At 35.7% G+C, this 25444-nt stretch overlaps 1 protein-coding gene across 3 annotated transcripts in view; it reads right to left on the reverse strand.

The window, feature by feature from the left end:
• EIF5B (eukaryotic translation initiation factor 5B) overlaps positions 1–25444 on the reverse strand; it is a 96069-nt gene that overhangs the window by 10926 nt on the left and 59699 nt on the right. For all 3 annotated transcript variants that reach the window (XM_072767997.1, XM_072767996.1, XM_072767998.1), the window contains 4 exons: positions 16964–17071; positions 16668–16778; positions 13870–13937; positions 13175–13316 (listed from right to left, as the gene is read on the reverse strand). In XM_072767997.1, the coding sequence (XP_072624098.1) occupies positions 13175–13316; positions 13870–13937; positions 16668–16778; positions 16964–17071 (429 nt within the window). The remainder of the gene's footprint in view (positions 1–13174; positions 13317–13869; positions 13938–16667; positions 16779–16963; positions 17072–25444) is intronic.

A 25444-nucleotide genomic window follows, 5' to 3' on the forward strand; every position in this document is an offset into this window, starting at 1 on the left:
TTCCAAACCAATTTATGAAAGGCTGTCATTTGTTTGCAAAAGATGAGATCCTAGAATTATCTTAGGATAATATACTTATTAGTGTATTTTTTTTTAGAATTCCAAAATGGCTTTGTTTAGTAGTCAGAATAATAGCAAGTATCATCAGGAAAATTATACACCAAAAAAAATAGAAAATAAAAGATAATTACATCCTATTTTAGAGAACAGCCCATCTGAATTTTTATTGCTCAAATTATATTTGCTGTTAAAAAAATCACGTATTTTCCTTCACTTTTCAAGTGTGATAAATGGGTATAGAGAAGAAAAACTATTTAGTAGTAAAAACAAAATCTATTTCCTCAGTCTAGAACCACAAGAGTCTGCCCAAATCTGAATGCTACAGAAGAGAAAAATTAGTAAGTAGAAATAGCCCCAGAAATGACAAAGATGTTGTAATTAGCATATGAGGTCCTTAAAATAGTTATTATAAAATATGTGACTTTAAAGGAAAAACATGAAACCTGTGGACCTAAAAATATATATATAATTTAAAATAAAAATTCACTGGATAAGCTTAATAGCAAACTACTGATACAAAAGACTGGAGGCCTTGAAGATGTAGCAATAAATACTATCCCAACTGAAGCATATGAAAAAAGATGAAAGAAAACCTCACTTATGAAAAATATATAACCAAAAAATTTTTTAACTGATGAAGACTACAAGTTCGTAGATCTAAGAAAAACAAACCAAAGTAGGAAAAACAAATTATTACATAATCTCAATTGTGAACCATTAAAGGTTCTTAAAAGCAATCAAAGAAAAAGGAAGACATATTACATACAGGGAAACAAAGACAACTAGACATAAAAACCATAAAGCAATGATGAAGGAAAATTTTTTTTTATAGAAGGAAAAAAATTTTAAACCTAGAAGTCTGTATCAAGTAAAAATATTCAGGAAATAATTTGATTCAAATGATAATAAAAGCACAATACACCTAAGCAGTGTTTTTTTTTTTTTTTTTTAAGATTTTATTTATTCCTAGAGATAGCGAGTAAGCACAAGTGAGGGGAGGAGCAAAGGGAAATGGACAAATGGACTCTGCCCTTAGCACAGAACCCAATACGGTGCTCAATCCCATGACCCTGAGAGCACAACCTGAGTCAAAATCAATAGTTGGATGCTTAACCGACTGAGTCACCCAGGAACCTCTCAGCAATGCTTTTAACAGTGTGTAAAACATACCCTTCAATACTTCTATTAGACAAGAAAAAATATCTGAAATCAAAAATCTAAGATTCTACCTTAAGAAGTTAGAAGAAGACATGACAACTAAAACAGAAAGAAAGAAAAATGATGAAATTAACACTGGAAATCAAGGAGATTAAAAAACAATGAGCTGGTTCTTGGAAACAAATTTCTATACTAATTAGAGAAAAATAAAAACTAAAATAACCTGTACTTGTTTAAAGAGATTCTATGCAGATCTGGTTCCTGGTGAATTCTACCAAACATTTTATCATTTATACACACACACACACACACACAAACTCTTTCAGAAAATGAAGGAGGAAATATTTCTCAATTCATCTTACAAAGCAACATTACTCTGATATCAAAATCAGACAAAAGACACTACAGGAAAGGAAAATTATATAGCAAAATCATTCATGAATATGGACACAAAAATGATCAGCAACAACTTATCAAATCAAACCTGGCAATATATGAAAGGGATACTACATCATGACCAAGTAGGTTTATTCTAGTGATATAAGGTTGGTTTAACATTTAAAAATAGTGCTGGAATAACTGAGTATCATCCACATGCAAAAAAAACAATCTGGACACAACACAGGTCTTCCATGTAACAAAAATTAACTCAGAATAATCACAGACCTAAATGTAACCTACAAAACTCAAACTCCTACAAAACACAGAAGAAAATGTGATGGCCTTGACTCTTTAGATACTACACTAAAGGCATGATCCATGAAAGAAAGATAAGCTAAACTTTATTAAAATTAAAAACTTCTGTGAAACAGAGAGTGAGTCTAGAAAGTGAAATAAGAAGCCAGACTGGGAGAAAACATGTGCAAAAGTCATCTGATAAAGAAACTGTTTCCAAAATATATTAACTCTTAAAACTCAAAAGTAAGAAAACAAAGAATCCAATTTAAAAATGCACCAATGGGACGGACGCCTGGTTGGCTCAGCAGTTTGGCACCTGCCTTCAGCCCAGGACATGATCCTGGAGACCCGGGATCGAGTGCCATGTCAGGCTCCCTCCATGGAGCCTGCTTCTCCTTCTGCCTGTGTGTCTGCCCCTCTCTCTCTCTGTGTCTCTCCTGAATAAATAAATACATCTTTTAAAAAAATGTACCAATGAATTTGACACCTCAGAAATGGCAAATAAGCACGTGAAAAGACATTCCACATCTCAGAGAACATCTTCAGGAAACATATTAAAACAACAATGAATACCACTATATACCTATTAGATGTAGTCCAAAACACAATACCAAATGCTGGTCAAGATGTAGAGCAACAGGAATTCTTATTCGTTGCTGGTAGGCTTGCAATTACACTTACAATCACTTGAGAAGAGTTCAGCAGTTGCTTGCAAAACTAAACATGCTTACCATACAATCCACCATCACACTCCTGGGTATTTACCCAGAGGAGCTAAAAAACATGTCCATGCACAAATCCGCACCTCTGTAAACAGAGGTTTACAGCAGCTTCATTACTAACTGCCAAACTTGCAAGCAACCAAGATGCCCTTCAATGGATGAATGAATAAAACTGTAGTGCATCCAGACAATGGAATTATTAAACAAAATGAATGAGCTAAAAGTAAAAAAAAAAAAAAAAAAAAAAAAAAAAGAGCCATGAGGCCATGAAAATACATAGAGGAAAGTTTAATTCCTATTTTTAAGTGAAAGAAGGTGATCTGATAAAGCTTATTCCAGAACGCTGTACAATCCCAACTATATGACACTCTGGAAAAGGCAAAACTATGCAGATAGTAAAAAGATCAAGGATCTTTAGCGGGGGGACTGGGAGGTGGGAGAACAAACAGCAGAGCAGTAAGATTTTCAAGGTCGTGGTAATACTTTATGACACCAAAATGATGGATACAGGTCATTATACATTTGTCTAAACCCATAGAACGTACAACACCAAGAAGTAAACTATGGACTTTGGTTGATTATAAGTCAATGAATTTTCATCAATTATAACATATCACACCCTGGTGTGGGAGGGAGTGTACAGAAAATGGGGGAGACTGTTTCTGGGGGAGGAAAGGTATGTGGGAAATCTCTGTACCTTCTCTTCAAAATTGCTGTATATGTTAAATGGCTCTAAAAATAATAAAGTCTTGATAATAAAAAGTAAAGTCCCCTCAAAACAGCAACATTAGTTCATCTTATGGAAGAGGAAAAGCCACATAAATATCTCAAGAGATGGAGAAGAGCCATCTGACAAAAAATCAAAACTCATGACTTAAAAAAACCACAAATAGCACTTTAAACAACCTACGGCTGACATTATATATAATTGGTGGAAGACCAAGGACTTCCCCCAAGATGGAGCAGAAAGCAAAGTGTCTGTCATTATTTCTCTTCAACATTGTTCTAGAAGTTAGAGCAGTAAGAAAGGGGAAAATTTACAGAGCACACACATGAAGGGAAAAAATAAAATAGCTATTTGCAGATAATATAATTGTATAGATGGAAAATCCCACATGATCTACAAAAGAAGCTAGTAGGCCTAATCAGTGAATTCAATAAGATCACAAAATTAAAAATGAATACATAAAACTCAAATATGTTCCTATATAAATTTAAAACTAGAAATCTAAAATTTTAAAATGGTATTTACAATAGCACCAAAACCATGGCATACTATGAGATAAATTTAGAAAAATATGTCTAACACATGGACACCAAATATCACCAAAAGAAAATAATTAAGTAGATGTAGAAATATGTTCACTTATCAGAGGACTCAATTTTGATAAAATGTCAGTTCTTACAGAATTTATCTACAATTCAAATCAAAATTCTAGAAGGCTTTCTGTAAAAACTAAGAGGAAGATCCCAAACTTTATATGAAAATTCAAGGACCCTAAAATAACCAAAACAATTTTGAGAAACAAAAAGTTAAATGACCACTATCTGCTTCCAAGACATTACTATAAAACTATAATAATCAAGATAGGGTAGTAGTGGCATAAGGTCAGTGGGAGAGAGAAGATAAATACCAAAAAGGGACATATATTATATGCATGGCTTAATTAATTTTCAACAAAGATTCAAAAATAATTCAATGGAGAACTTCTGGTCCAAGATGACAAGATATAGGAAGACAATGAACTCACCACCTCAATGGATACACCAAATCTAACCTATTTACAGAGCAATTCATCCTGAAGAACTAAGAGCTGACTAAACAGCTTCTACAAACAAAGACCACAAGGAGAACGGCAAAACAGACCAAGACACTAAACAAAGAGAACCCCCATCCACAACACTGCGAACTGCTGAATGGAGGGACAGTATTGAGGGACTGTGAGCAGGTTTGTCTACCCTGAGGTACAGAAAAAAAAAGCTATGGCTTGAAAGGACAATTAGAACATAAATCAGTTCTAGAACCTTGCCTAACAGCAGAGGAACTGCTGAAACCCTCTCCCAGTACTGTCAAGAGGAACTTTCTAGTGCCAGTCTACATTCCCCTCCACCCTGACAGCACAAACAGGGGCATGGTCCAGGCATTCTAGCTGGCCTAACACCTCAGTGAGCCCAGAATCCCTAGCCCACACTAGCCCAAGCCATCCCATCAAGGTAGCTACAGTGCAATGCATACCAGGACATGCTTGGCCAGCCCACACTACAGCTCCAGCAGTCTTGTCAAGGTGACACAAACAAAACACCCTAGAACACTCCAAGACCACACCACCTCAGATCCAGACAACTTGCCAGGGCACCTCTGGTATAGAGCATGTCAGAACCCGGTAACATGCTCCCACCCCGTTATCAGCTTAGACTCCAGACAAATCGCCAGAGAACCTCCTGCACAGAATACCCAAGAACCACCCTTGCCCACTCCCACCTTGGCTTCAGCCACCCTACTGGGGTGCCCCCACATGGAGAGCCGTGGAAGACCCCTAGCTTGCATGTACTTCAAGTTCAGCTGTACTCCCTGGGTGCCGTTAGTGCAGGACTGTCCCAGCCTGTGCCCACTCAGTTTCAGCTGTCCCATCAGAGTACTCTCTGCATAGAGCCCCAGAATCCTGTGTCTAACATCCACTTCAGCTCTGTGATGCTAGGGAACCCTCTGAGAAGATAGTCCTGGGACACCCTAGCTTTCACCCATTTCACCTCCAGTTGTGCTGTCCTCTGGGTGGAGAGCTGCAGGAATACCTAGCTTGAATGCACTTCAGTTCTGATTATCATACCGGGGTAGCCCCAACATGGGAGTGTGCCAAGACCCACAGCTCACGAACACCACAGTTCTAGCCAGCCACCCAAACTCAATAAGCACAGGAACCCATACACAAGATCATTCCCTCTAGTTAGCTGTTCCACCTAATTCATACAAACAGAGGAAGAAATCAAAACAAAATGACAAAAGAATATATGCAAAACAAAAGAACAAGACAAAAACCTCAGAAAGAATTAAATGAAATGGAGGTGAGCAATATGCCTGATAAAGAGTTCCAATTAATGGTAATGAAGATGCTAACCGTACTGAAGAGAACCATGAATGAACTCAGAATTTCAAAAAAGACATAGAAAATATTTTTTTAAAAAATCAGAGTTGAAAAATATAGTAACTAGAATGAAAATACAATAGAAGGGCACCTAGATGGCTCAGTTGGTTAGCCATATGCCTTTGGCTCAGGTCACGATCCCAGAGCCCTAGGACTGAGTCCTGCATCAGGCTCCCTACTCAGCAAGGGGTCTGCTTTTCCCTCTCCCTCTGCCCCTCCTCCCTGCTTGTGTGCACAGTCTCTCTCCCTCTTAAATAAATAAATATTTTAAAAAATACATTAGAGAGAATCAACAGATTTAAGGATGCATAAGAATTGTTTAGTGATCTAGAAAACAGGGAAATGGAAAGCACCAAAGCTGAACAGAAAAAAACAAAGAATTAAAAAATGAGGATAGATGAGAGATCTATCTACTATCAGGCAAACAAACATTCTCTTTATAGCGATCCCATAAGGAGAGGACAGAAAGGGACAGAAAACTTACTTCAGGAAGTAATACCTGAAAACTTCCCTAGCCCTTGGAAGGAAACAAACATCCAGGTCCAGGAAACACTCAAAGTTCCAAACAAGATGACCCCAAGGAGGTCCATATTGTAACACATAGTTAAAATATAAAAGATGAAAAAGAAGGAATTTTAAAAGCAACAAATGAAACAACTAGTTATATGCAAAAGAATCTTATAAGGCTACTACTATCAGCTGATTTTTCAGCAGAAATTTGCAGGCCACAAAGGAGCAGAAAAGAACTACAACCAAGAACATTATACCCAGCAAGATCATTCAGAACTGAAGGACAGAGTTTCCCAGACAGAGGTGCCTGGGTGGCTAGGCTGGTTAAGTGCTGGTTAAGCATCTCTCTTTGGCTCAGGTCAAGATCTCAGGTTCCTGGGATCCAGCCCCATGTTGGGCTCCTTGCTTCTCCCTCTGCCCCTCCCACCATCATGCTTGCACTCTTTCTCCGAAGTAAATAAAATCTTACAAAGAAAAAAAAAGTTTTCCAGGCAAAAGAAAAGTTAAAGGACTTCTTCACCACTATACCAGCCTTACAAGAAATGCCAAAGAGATTTCTGTAGGTGGAAAAGAAAAGGCGGGCAGCCACGGTGGCTTGGTGGTTTAGCGCCGCCTTCAGCCCGGGGTGTGATCCTGGAGACCCGGGATCGAGTCCCACGTCGGGCTGCCAGCATGGAGCCTGCTTCAATCTCTCTGTCTCTGTCTCTCTCTCAAATAAAATAAAAATGAAGTTCTTCTGGACTATGTTCGAATGAGTGTGACCACCAAATTAATATAGACTACTATATACTTTGGATGTTATAGATGAAACTCATGGTAACAACAAACCAAAACCGTAATAGACATACAAAAGAGCTCCAATTGTGACACTAAAGAAAATCATTAATCACAAAAAAAAAGAGCAAGAGAAGAAAGGAAAAGAGAACTACAAAAACAACCAGAAAACAATTGACAAAATGGCAATAAGTACATACCTATTCATAATTACTTTAAATGTAAATGGTCTGAATGCTCCTTTCAAAAAAACAAAGGGTGACACAATGGTTAAGAAAATAGAACCCATTTATTTGCTGCTTACCAGAAACCCACTTTAGCCCTAAAAACACATGCAGAGTGAAAGAGAAGGGAAAGAAAAAGCTATACAACGTGAATGGAAGTGGAAATGAAAACAACAACAACAACAACAACAAAACAAAACACGGGGCAGCAATGCTTAAATCAGACAAAGGACTTTAAAACAAAGACTACTGGGGTGCCTGGGTGGCTCAGCGGTTAAGTGTCTGCCTTTGTAAAACTCAGCACATGGTTCTAGGGACCTGGGATTGAGTATCACATTGGGCTCCCTGTGGGGAACCTGCTCTTCCCTCTGCCTGTGTCTCTCATGAATAACTAAATCTTTAAAAAAAAAAACAAAAAAACAAAAAAAAAACCCACCACACAAAGATTATTACAAGAGACAAAGAACGGTGCTACATAATAAAGAAATCAATCCAATAAGATGATACAACTGTAAATACTTACGCACCTAAAAGAGCACCTAAATACATAAAGCCATTATTAACAGACATAAAGGGAAAAACTGCAAGTAATACGAGAATAGTAAGGGGCTTTAATACCCCATTTATCTCTATGGATAGATCATCCAGGTATAAAAAAAAAAAAATCAATAAAAATAAAGTGTAACTGAATGACACATCTGACCAAATGGACTTAACAGTACATGCCGTGAAACAAAAGAATACATTCTTTTCAAGCGCACATGAACATTCTTCAGGAAAGATCATTAGGTCACAAAACAAGTTTCAATAAACTTAAGAATGAAATCACATCAATCCTTTCCAACCAAAACAGAATAAAAAATAAATAAATGACAAGAGAAAAACCGGAAAAAACGTGAGGGCTAAACAACATGGTACTGAACAACCAGTGGGTCAATGAAGTATTCAAAGAGGAAATTTAAAAAAACACCTTGAGACAAATAAAAATGAAAATACAACAATCCAAAATCTTTGTGATACAGTGAAAACAGTTATAAGAAAAAACTCATAGCAATTCAGGCTTATCTCAAGAAAGAAAAATCTCAAATAAACAATCTAACCTTATACTTAAAGGGACTGGGGGAAAACAACAACAACAAAAAAGCCTAAAGTTAGTAAAAGGAAGAGAATAATACACATCAGAGAAGAAATAAATGAAAGAGACTATAAAAACAATAGATCAGTGGAACCAAGAGACAGTTTTTTGCAAAGAAATAAAAATTAATAAACCTTTAGACTCTTTGAGAAAAAAAGAGGACTCAAAATCAGAAACAAGTAACTGACACCACAGAAATACAAAGGACCATGAATCTGTTACATAAAAATGATATGCAGGAGCAACTGGATGACTTAGTCCATTAAGCATCTGCCTTCAGCTCAGGTCATGATCCCCGAATCCTGGGATCAAGGCCCCTGCTTAGTGGAGAGTCTACTTCTCCCTCTGCCCCTCCCCCTGCTGGTGCTCTCTCTCTCTCTCTCTCTCTCACAAATCTTCAAAAAAAATTATATGCCAACAACTTTAACAACTTAGAAGAAATGAATAAACCAGAAAATCAATAAAACAAAACCCAAACAGACCAGTTACCAGTAACAAAATTGAACCAATAATCAAAACGATCCCAACAAACAAAAGTCCAGGACTTCTGAAACCAAATGGCTTCACAGGTGAATTCTACCTAACATTTATTTATTTTATTTTTAAAAGATTTTATTTATTTATTTATTCATGAGAGACACACACAGAGAGGCAGAGACACAGGCAGAGGGTGAAGCAGCTCCATGCAGGGAGCCCGATGTGGGACTCGATCCCGGGTCTCCAGGATCACGCCCTGGGCCAAACACAGGTGCTAAACCGCTAAGCTACCAAGAGATCCCTCTACCTAACATTTAAAGAATAGTTAATACCAATTTTCCTCTTGTACTATTCCAAAAACAGATAAGGAAGGATAATTTCCAAATACATTCCATGATGCCAGTATTAACCCAATTCCAAAACAAGACAAAGACACTACAAAAAAAAAAAAAAGAAAGAAAGAAAGAAAGAAAGAAAGAAAAGAAAAGAAAAGAAAAGAAAAGAAAAGAAAAGAAAAGAAAAGAAAAGAAAAGAAAAAAGAAAAGAAAACTGCAGGCTAATGCCTCTGATGAACACAGATGCAAAAGTCCTCAACAAGATATTAGCAAGCCAAATTCAACAATACACTGAAAATGATCATTCACCACAATCAAGTGGGATTTATTCTGGGGATGCAAAGATGGTTCAATATCCAAAATCAGTCAAGGTGATATACCACATGAACAAAATAAAGGACAAAAATCATAAAATCTCAACAGGTTCAGAAAATACATCTGACAAACACCAACATCTGTTCATGATAAAAACTCAACAAAGTGGGTTTAGAGGGAACATACCTCAACATGATAAAGGCCATATATAACAAACCCACAGCTAACATCATATTCAATGGTGAAAAACTGAAAGCTTTTCCTCTAAGATCAGGAACAGAGCAAGAATGTCCATTCTTGCCACTTTTATTCAATATAACACAGGAAGTCCCAATAGTAGCAGACACACAAGAAATAAAAGGCACCCAAGTTGGTAAGAAAGGGATAAAACCATCACTGTTAGTGCACGACAGGATAATATACAGAGATTCTGCTAAAACAAATTATTAGAATGCATGAATTCAGTAAAGTTGGGGAATACAAAATTAACATACAAAAATCTCTTACATTTCTATACACTAATAATCAAGTAGGAGAAAGGCAAGAAAATCATCCCATTTACAGTTGTACCAGAAAGAATAAAGTATCTAGGAACAAATTTAACCCAGAAGGTGAAAAACTGGTACTCTGAAAACTCTAGGACACTTATAAAGGGAAAATGACACAAACAAATGGAAAGATATACCACACTCATGGATGGAAGAATACTGTTATAATGTTCATTCTACCCAAAGCAATTTACAGATTCAATGCAATCCCTATCAAAGTACCAATAGCCATTTTCACAGAACTGCAACCAATAATACTAAAAATGTATACAGAATCAGAAAGGCTCCAAATAGCTAAAGCATTCTTGGAAAACAAACAAACAAACAAACAAAGCTGGAGTTAGCACAATCTTGGATTTCAAGCAATGTTACAAAACTACAGCAATGAAAACAGTGATACTGGCACAAAAAACAGACACAATTCAACGGAACGGAGAGCCCAGAAATAAACCAATGCTTATAGGGTCTATCTATTACAAAGGAGAAAGGAATATACAATGGGGAAAAGACAGTCTCTTAAATAAATGATGCTAGGAAATCTGGACAACTACATGTAAAAGAGTAAAACTGAACCACTTTCTAACATCATACACAAAATAAACTCAAAATGCAATAAAGACCTAAATGTAAGACCTGAAACCATAAAACTCCTAGAAAAGAACACAGTAATTTCTGACGTTGACTATATCAATATTTTTCGTTTCCTTTTTTTGTTTTAAGATTCATTTATTTATTTATTTGAAATAAATAAATAAATGAGCAGGAGGGGCAGAGGGGCACAGAGCCTGATGTGGGGCTCAATTTCACAACCCTGAAATCACAACCTAGGCTGAAACCAAAAGTCAGACACCCAAGTGTCTCCAAAGGCAAGGTAAACAGAAATAAACCATTGGGACTACACCGAAATAAAAACGTTTTGTAAAGTGATGGAAACCCATCAACAAACCAAAAACATAATCTACTGAATGACAGAAGATATTTGCAAAGGATATATCCAATAAAGAGTTAATATCAGACATATATAAAGAACATATACACAGCAACATCTCAAAACACAAATGATCCAAATAAAACAATGGGCAGAGAACCTAGACATTTCTCCAAAGACATAGAGATGGCTAACGGACACATGAAAAGATGCTCAATGTCACTAATCATCAGGGAAATAAAACCACAATGAAACGTCACCTTATTATAAAGTCAGAGTGGCTAGTTTAAAAAAGACAATAAATAACAAGTGTTGGTGAGGATGTGCAGAAAAGGGAACTCTGGTGCACTATTGGTGGGAATGTAAATTGGTGCAACCAATCAATGTGAAAAAACAGTATGGAGACTCCTCAAAATATTAAAAATAGAAATACCATCATGATCGAGTAATCCCACTACTAGATATTTATCTAAAGAAAATGAAAACATTAATTAAAAAAGAAGATGCACCCCTATGTTTATTGCATCATTATTTACAACAGCCAAGATATGGAAGCAACCTAAGTGATCACTGATAGTTAAATGGATAAAGATGTGGTACATATGTGTACACACACACACACACTCAGCCATAAAAATGAATGAGAGCTTGTCATTTACAATATTGATAGACCCAGAGGATATTATGCTAAGTGAAATTAGCCTGACAGAGAAAGACAAATACTATATGATTTCACTAATAATGTGGAATTAAAAAGAAAACAAAACTAAAACAAGCAAACAAGTAGAAACAGTTCATAAACAGAACAAAGTGTTGGTTATCACATTTCTACCATGAACAAAAATTAACTGAAAATACCACAGACTTAATTGTTAAATATCTAGAAACACTGAAATTTTTTTCATAAATTGGGGTGGTTAAAGATTACTTACAGAGAATCTAAAAAACACAAATTATAAAAAAAATTTCTCATACACTGGACTTCACCAAAATTAGAAATCTGTGCTTTTCAAAACACATCACTAAGAAAATGAAAAACCAAGTCCTTGACTACAAGTATGTACCCACAATACAAACCACTGACAAAGGACTTATATCAACAATAAAGAACTCTTAAATTCAATAGTAAGACAACAATCCAGTAAAAAAAATGAGCAAAGATTTTAAAATAGTTACTTCACAAAAAGTGGTAAATGCATGAAAAGATTTTTGAGGCCATTAGGCATCAAAGAAATGCAAATTAAACCACAATAAAATTTAGTATTACACACTTATTACACTTGCTGTATGTAAAACAGATGTTGCCAAGAATGTGCAGAATTGAAATCTTAAAATATAAAATCGTATAAACTCTTTGAGAAAATGTCATTTTCTCATTAAATGGAACATATACAACTTACTTGAACCACCAACTTTCTTTTTAAATATTTACTCAAAGTAAGTAAGAAATTTCAACCCAAAGATGTGTAGGAATGTTGATAGCTGCTTTGTTAATAACCTAAAGTAGAATCAACCCAAATATTCTTCAGTGTGTAAATGAAGTGTAGTATTAATCAAGATGATGAACTATCACTCATCAGTGAAAAGGAACCACCAATAGTATATGCAACATGGATAAATATAAAATAACAAGAGTAGAAGAAAATGCCAGACCCAAAAGAGTACACGCTACATAATTTCATTATTATGAAAATATAAAACAGACAAAATTAGTCTATAGTAATAGATCAGTTCTTGGAGTTGAAAAGGGGGTAGGCTTACTAATAAGGAACATGAATGAACATTCTGGGAATATGGAGATGATCTATATTCTGATGGTGGTGGTTATATGTATGTATAAATTAGTTAAAATACATTGAACTTAGCCTGAGTACATATTCTTATATGAAAGTTATACTATGGGATCCCTGGGTGGCGCAGTGGTTTGGCGCCTGCCTTTGGCCCAGGGTGCGATCCTGGAGACCCGGGATCGAATCCCACATCGGGCTCCCGGTGCATGGAGCCTGCTTCTCCCTCTTCCTATGTCTCTGCCTCTCTCTCTTTCTCTCTCTGTGACTATCATAAATAAATAAAAATTAAAAAAAAAAAAGTTATACTATGACACATTTGTTTAATCACAAAAATTTAAGAAGCATGTATTCACATTTAATTCTTCAGGGGGGCTTACCTTATTGAGTGCAACAATGAAGGGGCATTTTTTAGATTTCAGAAGATTAATAGATTCAATTGTCTGAGGCTCCAAACCATGCATAATGTCAACAACTAAAATAGCAATATCACAAAGAGAGCTTCCTCTGTTTCTCAGATTACTGTTGAAAAGAGGGAAAAAAATGCATAAATAGAAAATCTTGAAATTATTTTTACCTAAAGAAACAAGTAATTAATTTTTTGTAAAATCTGAATCAAAAAAGCAAAATGAAGTGCATGCATTAAAATTTAAATGCTGTTAGTCCTTAACTTGTCAAATGCTTATCAGACAGTGAACTGACATCAGCTGGAATAAGTTAGTTCCAGAAGTTACTCCACTATTTCTGCAAATTGTACTGGCCAAGTTTTTTGTGCTAAGGAATATAGCCAAGAGACAACAGAATAAGTTCCACATATAATGGATTTCACAGAAGACAGACCAAGTATTTATTAGGACTTAGTCTTTCAAAAGAGAAAAGATATCCATAAAAAACAAGTATCCAAATAAGTTACTACTTATTCAGTAAGGCACATATAATGATTGGTAGTTTAGGGACTACAGATTTTAAAATACTACCCTAAAATTAACTAATCAGACTTTCTCACTCACTAAACTTTAAGACTTAATGGTTTCTAGCAGTCTGCTTGACAACAAATAACCCAAGTTGCTCTTACCTGAAAGACTCATGCCCAGGAGTATCAATAATGAGCATTCCTGGAATTCGTACGTTCTCTCTATCAAACTAGGAAAGATGGGGAAAAGTGGAGAGCTTAATTAAGGAAGTCAAAACAATGGCAGTTTCTTTATAAAAACAATTATTCTGCCATGGAAACTGAAAAACATCACCACTTCCTTCTCTAAATAAATGGTTTTAACAGTCAGCGAATCAACCAGCAAAGCACAACAGTATTTTCATTAATCAAAAGGAGTTTGCAGGGGGAAAATATGAAATGAGAAAACATTCTCTTTGTTAAGGTCATAAAACCATGGTGTATTCTAATTTTGAGCAGATTATCAATAAGTAACAAATGACAGCAGCCATGCAGGAGTGGCTTATCTATATAAAGGTGACAGGCGTGCAGCCCCGGTGGCTTAGCAGTTTAGCGCCACCTTCAGCCCAGGGCATGATCCTGGAGACCCGCGATCGAGTCCAACGTCAGGCTCCCTGCATGGAGCCTGCTTCTCCCTCTGCCTGTGTTTCTTTCTCTCTCTCTCTCTCTTTCTCCAATAAATAAATAAAATCTTAAAAAAAAAAAAAAAAAAAAAAAAAGGTGACAAGCAAGAAGAAATTCTGACTACCTGAAAAATATATCTGGTCCAACTTTAAAGCAATTCTAACTTTGAAAAGTATCTCAAAGTATGTTTTAAAGAAAATTTGCTACATCAACCTAAAATATTAAAGAAAGACTGCTTTATTTAAATAACATCATAAGCATTTGATTTTCTGGACAAAGTTCTTTAATGAATGGAAAAAAAATTATAACATGCCCAATAAGGACTTTCTCTTTCTCTTTCTCTACTGACCAACAAAATTCTTACACACATTTTTTTTACTTGCTTATCTATACTTTTTCTCAATCTTCAAATGGTTTTTCAAAATCTTATCTCCTGATCTAGGTCAAAATGATTCAAATGTAAAACATCTCATATTTGTATTCTGGTGATCTTAAATCAATGAATTCACTGATCACTGTAATTACTTCCACTTCAGTGTCTGGAATACAAACAATATAATTCTCATATAAAAGTTATCCTGAAAACTTTAATACAAACCTAAAGTAACACCAGATTTCAAATTCTGGCAAGCGGCAGAAAAAGCTGATATAAAATCCCCAATGACTAACTCATAGAAATACCAGATAAATTATAAATTTAGAAGATAAATTTTAAATTATGAATTTGAAAAACTAATTCAAGAAAACTGTCCTAAAATAAAGATTTTTAAACATACTGAAATGGAACTGGAAAATTTCCATATAATTGGAAAAATAATCCAAATCAATCAAAGCCAAGATGCAGAAAGACCACACTACTTCTAAAAGATGAAAACCAACTTAAGATCAAACTTGAAAGGCAATATTTTATGTGAGAAGAAACTAGAGTAACAGTTGAGACATTTAAGGAAAGAAAACGTGAATAAGGATTTTCTATGTAGCCAACTGACTTTCCAGGAAGAAAGCCACAAAGTAACTATGGGATATTCAAAAACTCAAAGAATATTATTCCTCTTCTTCTTTCCATAGGAATCTACCAGAAAACAAGCTTCATAAAACATAAATCTCAAACAAAAAAACAAAACCCTCCACAAACTAGAGACAAACTTGTAGACCCTTTCTCTTATAATAATTAAAAACAAAGAAAGAAGAGGGAGGCATCAGTATGTAATTATTTATGCTCTGGGTGTCAGTTAACTGTTTTGTTACTTCTCAGTTCCAAATTTGCTTATTTCACCTGCTCTGTGATAATGGAACTAGGGAAGTTTTACAAGGCTCAGTTCCAAGCCTAGAGGCAAGGTGTGTAGAAGATGAGCCTAAAATATCCTGCTCTATCAAACAGCATGGATGCAGCCAAAGACTACTAAAACTGAATCAAAAAAGACTCAGGAGTCAATCCCTGGACAAAGAGGAGACTATCTCACCAGATGAATAAGTGAATTAAAACAGTAAGTATGTTTAAACCCAGGAGCTTATAATAAGACAAAACCAAACCATTCTTTATTTTAAAGCTGGTAAATAAAAGTAGAGGATCAGGCATTTATTCTACCTTCACTATACATACTGTCCTGAGTAACCTAACAATAGACTAAGTAGTTTCTCTGTAGATATAATTCAATAAATAAATATGGATGATGGGCTTGCAACCTCTAACACATTAAAAGGTAGAGATACTTTAAAAGCTCCTCCTAAGTAGAAGAAGAGTGTTTTGATTGGAAAGGGACGTAATAGAGGTCTTCTGAGGTAAAGGCCAAGGTTCTATCTCCTAACATAGGTGACCATAAAAGTGTTTGCTTTATGATTCATTAAGCTTTACCTTAAGCTTATAGGATTTTCTTTATTGTGTTATATTTTGGATATTTAAACTGAGTATCTTCAAAGTAGAAAACATTAGAGAGATAAAGAAAATACAATCAATTTGATAGAAGAAAAAAGGGTGGAGGAAGAAAAGTTTTTCAACATGGAAATCTACAGTAAAAGCGTTAAAACATGCAGGGGTACAATATACTCTAACTTCAAAAATAGCAATTGCCTTTGGGAGCAAGAGGAAAGGAAATGAAAAGTGAGGGCTCCTATAACATCTAATGTTTTTTGTTAAAAAAAAAAAACCTAAAGGAAAATCCAACAAAGTGGCACAAGTGTTAATTATGAATAGGAAACATATGGATCTTTATAATATTCTTTCTTTTCTACATCTGAAATAATTTATTCCTTAATTTCTGTTAGAGATTAAAACACACCAAATAGAGTATACTTACATTTTTAATCATCTTAGTCTGTTCATTAATAGCTTCAAGGGGAACATTGGTGGCCCCAATTTGTTGAGTAATGCCACCTGCTTCACCATCTTGTACATGTGTGTGACGAAGCTAGGATAAGACAGCAGATTGAGAATTGTATTTCAAAATATAAAAAGCAGCAAAAGCATTAAGAAAGTAGCAACCTATTTAATGTAAAAGAACTACCTGTATGTGCTTTGGTTTCTATTAGTTTTTTACAAGGTATAATTCACTTAACTTAAAAAGTTATATCGAGGCTAACAATACTTTCTTACTTTATCTAGAATCTTTGTCTTCCCTGTGTCCACATGTCCAAGTACACAAATAACAGGAGCTCTTAGCTTTTCTGTATTTACATTTTTACTATGTTCAAGTCGCCGTTTCTAGGAATGAAAAAAAAAAAATCACAAAATTATTATTTCAAACCCTATCATTACTGTTCTTTAAACTATGTTGGTCTTAGCAAGGGGATGCCACAACCTTCATCCAAGTTCTTCGTTTATTTAACTACACATAATTATTGCTTTTCACTTATAAACTTTTCAATTTAATTCCCATCACAGTACCTCTGGACAAAGAAAAACCTGTTTAAATAAATTTCAGGGCAACACTGTCAAATATGAGTAGAAATAATGTAAAATTTTGGCTCCGAAACTCTGAACACTTTTATACATTGCTTATTTAATAGAATACAAGAAATTGATCTTATATTCAATTCAGTATACATACAGTACTCACTCTAGCTTACGTGGGGGTTTACATAAAAGGTGATATATTTTTGCATTCAAACAATTTCATGAGAACTTCAAAACTATAAAATATCTTAAAGCAATTTATTTTTAAACTTTATCCATCCAGTGTACAAACCCGATAAAACCTTTCAATTGAGAGGGTTGATTTCATCTTCAGCCTAAGATGTCCAATGGTATTTCCTACCTTCCTAAGATACCACTCATTAGGCATGAGAACCATGTCCTTGCATCACAATGTATTTCTCTTGTAGCATTTACCTAGATACTTCAGCTTTCAAAGAACCAAACAAAAACACACATGACAGCAGCTCTTTGAAATGCCAACTTTCATGTACAGTAAAGCTGACATTCAAATGAGTAAGATAAGACTTTCATCAAAATTATGAAGTATAAAAAAATATGAAGTAATTTACAAAACATTTTCCATCTAAAAACCATTTTTGTAAAAGTTCTTTATTTTCATTTCTACCACTTAACACTGGATATTTCTATAGAAAATAGAATGAAAAAAGATTTTGGAATGTCAAAAATCAGATGCATTTACTAACAAGGAATACTACACAAGAGTTTTATACTCTCTATGACTCAAATGCAAACATCATAACTTTAGTTAGAATTTGATATGGTTTACCTTTTTCTCCCACACTTGGTATAGCATTAAAATTTTCTGAAGCACAGTGCAGTATAGACTTTAACTCAAAAATTATATCTATAAGTATTTGTCCTGAAGCAATGACATAAGCATAGAGAAATACATGTGTACAACAGTGTTTGTTCACTGCAGCATTGTCTGTAACAGCAAAAATTAATAAGCACTTAATCATCTGTAGCTGGGGATTTTTTTTTTTGGGGGGGGGGGATTTCTTAATGAGTGTTTCCTCAATCCCAGGGCTGAACCCTATCTGGCTGCATAGAATCACTTACAGGGATGCCTGGGTGGCTCAGCAGTTGAGCATCTGCCTTTGGCTGAGGGTATGATCCCGGATTCCCGGGTTTGAGTCCCACATCGGGCTCCTTGCATGGAGCCTGCTTCTCCCTCTGCCTGTGTCTCTCTCTCTCATGAATAAATAAATAAAATCCAAAAAAAAAAAAAAAAAAAAAAACCTTAGAAATTCCTATCAACAATGGAGATTCTTAGGACATCTGGTATAGATTTTAGAAAATTATATGTAGAAATGTTTTGGAACCATGAAATTTATTATAGACTTAATTTTATCTCTTCCAAATTCATACATCCAATCCCTAACTACCAATGTGACTGCATTTAGAGACAGGCCCTTTAAGGAGTAATTAAAGTTAAATGGGTAGAGTCCTAATCCAATAAAACAGGTATCCTTAACAAGAGAAGAAACAAGAAAAATCTCTCTGCACATGCTCAGAATAAAGACCATATCACTCAGTGAGAAGGCATCCATCACAAACCAAGAAGAGAGCTTTCACCAGGAAAAAACCCTGCTGACCCTTTCATCTTGAATTTTTAGCCTCAAGAGTGCTCAGAATTTTTCAACTAGGTTGAAGGCACCTAGTCCAAGAAGATCAAAAAGATAGAAACCTTTCACTAGTTTGACGAGGAAGCAAAGAAAAAAAAAAGAGACACAAATCACGAAAATCAGAGTCAAAAGACACGATTACTAACTTTACACAAAGGATTATAAAAGGATAACATAAACAACTTTACGCTCACAACTTAGATGAAACACAATAGTGAAAAAGACAAAAATTACTGAGAACGACTCAAGATGAAAAAGAAAATATGACAAAAAGGTAAAAACGTAACATGTAAAGAAAACTGAATCAGAAATCTAGTCGTGGGGCACCAGGGTAGCTCAGGGGTTGAACATCTGCCTTTGGCTCAGGTTGTGATCACTGGGTCCTGGGATCCAGTCCTGCATCAGGCTACCCACAGGGAGTCTGCTTCACCCTCTGCCCAGGTATCTGCCTCTCTCTCTCTGTGTCTCATGAATAAATATAAATAAAATCTTAAAAAAAAAAAAAGTCTTCCCAAAGAAAAACTTTTTGTTAGTAAATTTTGCCAAACACTTAAAACAGGAAAAACAATCTTTCACAAATTCTTGCAGAAAAGAGGAAGAAGGAACACATCCTGACTAATCCTAGGAAGCTAATTTTAAACTGACACCAAAGCCAGACAAATCGTACGAAAAGAAACCTACTAATTAACATCCCTCATGGGTAGAGATCACAAAAACGTCAACAAAATATTACAAACCAAATCCAGTAACATATTACAGAGGATTATATACCAGGATCAAGTGGGATTTATTCTAGGAATGCAAGGTTGGGATTAAATTTGAAAAACAACATAATATATATTAATACAAAAAAGAAAAAAGAATCTCAATAAACATAGAAAAGGTACCCATCTCCACTCATGATATGAACTTTTAACAAATTAGGAAAAGGGAAGATCCTCAAACTGATAAAGGGCACTACCATTAACATCATAGTTAATGATGAAAATCTGAATGCTTTCCCCACAAAGACTAAAAACAAGGCAAGTATTGCTCTCACCACTTCTATTCAATAATGTATTGTTCTAGCTAGTGAAATCAGGCAAGAAAAAGTACAATGAGACTGGAAGAATTAAAATTGTCCTTGATAGAGAACATGCCACTGATATAGGAAATACTAAGGAATTCACAAAAAAATTATTAGAAAAACTATTTCAATACAGTTACAGAACATGGGATTTATAAAATTCAACTGTATTTCTTTATACTAGAAATGAAAAAAAATTTAAAAACTGTGAACCTAGAGAGGAGGCAAGATGGCAGAAGAGTAAGGATCTAAGTTTCATCTGGTCCACCAAATTTAGCTAGATAACCTTCAAACCATCCTGAACATCTATAAATTCTATAATTCTATAACATTCTATAAACATCTATAACATTCTATAAACCTGAGATGTAAAAAAAGAACAGCTGGAATGCTACAGAAAGAAAAAAAGTGATTCCTTCTTACAAGGTAGGAGTGTGGAGAAAAGCAGAAGGGGAGCCTTTATAAGCTGGCTGCAGGACAGCCATACAGTGCACAATCAGGACCTTTAGAAATTTGTTCCCAAGTCTTCCTGCCTGAAAAAATGCTCAGTAGTGAAAGAGAGCAGAATCGCAGGAGGGGCAGTGAAGTCTCAATATTCCCAGAGACACAGAATGAATGGAGGTGCCAGGGAGAAAGCTCAACTTGTGCCATAAACCATAAACTGAGGTCAGATGGTGGGACTGATGTTGTCCTAAGTCCCAGTAAAGGACTGGAACGCAGCAACCCTCCACGGGCACCTGGGAGAGGCAGAGCAGATGCACACTCCAATGGGTGAGTGCTCTCTGCCCCAGGGTCTGGCAGCAGACAGAAGTGGGCTATCCACGTTCCCTCTGGGAGAGGCAGAGCTGGGGAGTGCACAAGATGGCAATACCTCTCCCAGAACTCTCCAAATTGTAGGAATCAGTGCCCACAAGCTTTCCAAGGAGGATCTGAGCCAGTGTGCACTAAGAGACTGCCGGCTGGAGATCTGTCAACCGCCAGCTTTTTTTCTTTCACCCTGGAGAGGCACGGCTTCTAGAGAACAAAGGTCTCATAGGATAAACAGCTCATGAGGAGCCCAGCCACCTGGCAAGGGGTGGGGCATCTCTGCCCAGGCACAGACACTTAAGAATTAGCATAGCAGGCCCATCCCCCAAAAGAACAGCTGGAAGAACAGGGGAATATCAAGTCTACTGATCAAGCAGCACTGGGAAACTCCAGGACTGAGGGAAAATAGTATTATACAGATTTCAAGGTTTTTTCCTTATAATTCACTTATCTTTCAGGTTAAAAATTTCCATTATTTTCTTTTTTCCTGTCTTAACTGTAATATTTTATCAATTCTTCCCTTTTAAGTTTTTCCCTTTTTGACATTCATGTCAAGGATACATCCTTCATTTTTGGCTTCCTTTCAATGTATTCAATTTAATCTTTGTAGATATAAAAGTTTTGGGGTTTTATTGTGTTTTGCTTTATAACTTCGGAATTTAGTACTGTCTAAAATATGGAACAAAATACACTCAAAACCAAGTAGATCACCTTCTTGGCCTACTTGAGACTATATTCTCTCCCCCACCACTTCCTTCCCCTTTTTAAATTTTTACTTTTTTTGTTTGTTTTTCACTTTCATGGCCTTTTTGTTTTCTGGTCCTTGACCTCTTTGGAATTTTCTAGGGTGTATTTTACTTAGGTCATGGCTGATGCTCTTGACTCTGCCCATTCCTACAGCCATTCTGTACTGAACAAAATGACTAGAAGGAAGAATTTACCACAAAAGAAAGAACCAGAAGTAATAGTCTCTGCCACAGATCTAATGGATATGGATTTATGTAAAATGTCAGAGATATAATTCAGGATTACAATTATAAAATTATTGGTGCTCTTGGAAAATGCATGACTCTAGAGATTCTCTTACTGCAGAACTGAGATCTAATCAGACCAAAATTAAAAATACTTTAACTGAAATTCAGTCTAACCTGGATACTCTAGGGATGCCTGTGTATCTCAGTGATTGAGTATCTGCCTTCAGCTCAGGGCATGATTCCGGGGTCCAGGATCAAGTCCCAAATCGGGCTCCTTGCAGGGAGCCTGCTTCTCCCTCTGGCTCTATCTCGGCCTCTGTGTGTCTCTTATGAATAAATAAAATCTTAAAAAAAAATTTTTTTAATAAAAATAAAAAACCTGGATGCTCTTACAGCCAAAGTTAATGAACTAAAAGAGAGTGAGCGACATAGAAGACAAATTGATGGAAAGGAAGGATGCTGAGGAAAAAGGGAAAAACAATTAAGAGCCCATGAGGAGAGATTCTGGAAAATAAGTGACAGTTTGAGAAGGAATAATATTCGTCTTCTTGGATTCCAGAGTATGTGGAGAGAGAGAGAGAGAGAGAGAGAGAGAGAGGTCCACAAAGTGTATTTGAACAAATCACAGCTAAGAACTTCCCTAATCTGAGGAAGAAAAGAGGCATTCATATCTAAGAGATAGAGAAGACCCCCTCGACACACAAAATCAACAAAAACTGATCAACACCATGACATATAATAGTGAAGCTTGCAAATATCAGAAATAAAGAGAAAATCCTAAAAGCAGCTCGAGACAAGATTCCTAACTTATATGGGGAGAAATATCAGATTAACAGCAGACCTATCCACAGAAACCTGGCAGGCCAGAAAGGGCTAGCATGATATATTCAGGGTACTAAATAATAAAAACATGTAGCCAAGAATACTTTATCCAGAAAGGCTGTCATTCAGAATAAAAGGAGAGATAGGGAGCTTCCAGGATAGACAGAAACTGAAAGAATATGTGATCACCAAACAAGCTCTGCAAGAAATATTAAGGGGGACCCTATAAGTGAAGGAGGAAGGCCAAGGAAACAATCTGCAAAAACAGGGGCTGTATAAGTAATACTATGACACTAAATTCATATCTTTCAATAGTTACTCTGAACTTAAATGGGCTAAATGATCCAAACAAAAGACACAGGGTATTAGACTGGATAAAAAAGTAAGACCCATCCAAATGCTGTCTACAAGAGACTAATTTTAGACCTAAGGACACACACAGACAGAAAATGAAGGGGTAGAGAACCATTTACCATTCAAATGGTTTTCAAAAGAAAGCTGGGGTAGCAATCCTCAGATTAGATAAATTAGATTGTAAACCAAATACTGTAATAAGAGATGAAGAGAGACATTGTATCATACTAAACAGGTCTATCCAACAAGAAGACCTAAAAATGAGGAATATTTATGCCCCTAATGTGGGAGCAGCCAAGTATATCAACCAACTAATAAAGTTAAGAGATGCATAGATAATAATACATTAAGTAGGAAATTTCAACATGATACTCTAGGCAAAGGACAGAGCTTCTAAGCAGAACATCACCAAAGAAACAAGGGCTCTGAATGACACACTGGACCAAATGCATTTCACAGAACATTCCATCCTAATGCAACTGAATAGACATTCTTCTCAAGTGCACAGGGAACTTTCTCCAGAATACACCACATACTGGGTCACAAAACAGGTCTCAACCAATACCAAAAGACTGGGATTATTCCCCGCATATTTTCAGAGCACAATGCTTTGAAACTAGAACTCAATCACAGGAAGAAATCTGGAATGAATTCAAACACTTACTTGGAGTTTATTTTTTTTTTTATTTTTATTTTTTTTTTACTTGGAGTTTAAAGAGCATCCTACTAAAAGATGAATAGATCAACCAAGAAATTAGAGAAGAATTAAAAAGATTCATGGAACTAATGAAAATGAAAGCACAACTGTTCAAAATCTTTGGGATACAGCAAAGGCAGTCATGTAAGAGAGAAATATATCTCAATACAAGCCTCATCGAAAAACAGGAAAAATTTCAAATACACAAGCTAACCTTATACCTAAAGGAACTGTACAAAGAAGAGCAAACAAATTCTAAACCAAACAGAAGAAGAGAAATAATAAAGATTAGAGCATAACTCAACGAATTAGAGACCAAGAGAAATGTAGAACAGATCAATGAAAGCATCAGCTGGTCTCTGGATGAATTAATTAGATAAACCTCTAGCCAGATTTATTAAAAAGAAAAGAGAGGAACACCTGGGTGGCTCAGTGACGGAGTGTCTGCCTTCGGCTCAGGTTGTGATACTGGGTTCCTGGGATCGAGTGCCCCATCAGGCTTCCTACAAGGAGCCTGCTTCTCTCTCTGCCTATGTCTCTGCCTCTCTGTATCTCTCGTGAATAAATAAATAAAATATTAAAAAAAAAAAAGAAAAAAGACTCAAATTAAAATCATGAATGAAAGAGGAGCGATCACAACCAATGCCAAAGAAATACAAACAATTTTAAAAATGTATTATGAGCAACTATATGCCAACAAATTTGGCAATCTGGAAGAAACGGATGCATTCCTCAAAACCTACAAATTATCAAAACTGAAACAGGAAGAAATAGAAAATCTAAAGTGAGGAAACTGAAGCAATCATCAAAAACCTAAGAAACAAAAGTCCAGGGTCAGATGTCTTCCCAGGGGGATTCTACCAAACATTTAAAGAAGAAATAATACCTATCCTACTAAAGCTATTTCAAAAGGATAGAAATGGAAGGAATACTTCCAAGCTCTTTCTATTGAGGCAGCCATTACCTTAATCCCAAAACCAAAGACCTCACCAAAAAGGAGAATTACAAACCAGTATCCCTGATGAAAATGGATGCAAAAATTCTCACCAAGATACCAACCAATAGGATCCAACAGTACATTAAGATTCACCAAGACCAAGTGGGACTTATCCCTGGGATGAAAGGGTGGGTTCGACATTTGTAAAACAATCAGTATGGTAGATCACATCAATAAAAGAAAAGAACCATATGATCCTCTCAACAGATGCTTTCTCTAAAGCATCTGACAAAATACAGTATGCATTCCTGATTAAAATTCTTCAAAGTGTAAAGACAGAGGGAACATATCTCAAGATCATAAAACCATTTATGAAAAGCCCACAGTGAGTATCATTCTCAATGGGGAAAAACAGAGCTTTTCCCCTAAGGTCAGGAACATGACAGGGATGCCCACTCTCGCCACTGTTATTCAACATAGTACTAAAAAGTCCTAGCCTCAGCAATCAGACAGCAGAAAGAAAGAAAAGGCATTCAAATGGGCAAAGAAGTCCTCAAACTCTCCCTCTTGCAGATGACATGATACTGTATATAGAAAACACAAAAGACTCTACCCCAAAATTGCTACAACTCATATAGCAATTTAGTAAGGTGGCAAGATCACAGAAATCAGTGCACAGAAATCAGTTACATTTCTATACATTAACAACGAGACTAAAGAAAGAGAAATTAGGGAATCAATTCCATTTACAATTGCACTCAAAACCATAAGATACTTACGAATAAACCTAACCAAAGAGGTAAAGGATCTATTCTCCCAAATCTACAGAACACTTATGAAAGAAATCGAAAAAGACA

Source organism: Canis lupus, chromosome 11, assembly GCF_048164855.1.
Source record: "Canis lupus baileyi chromosome 11, mCanLup2.hap1, whole genome shotgun sequence".
Taxonomy (NCBI): Eukaryota; Metazoa; Chordata; class Mammalia; order Carnivora; family Canidae; genus Canis; species Canis lupus.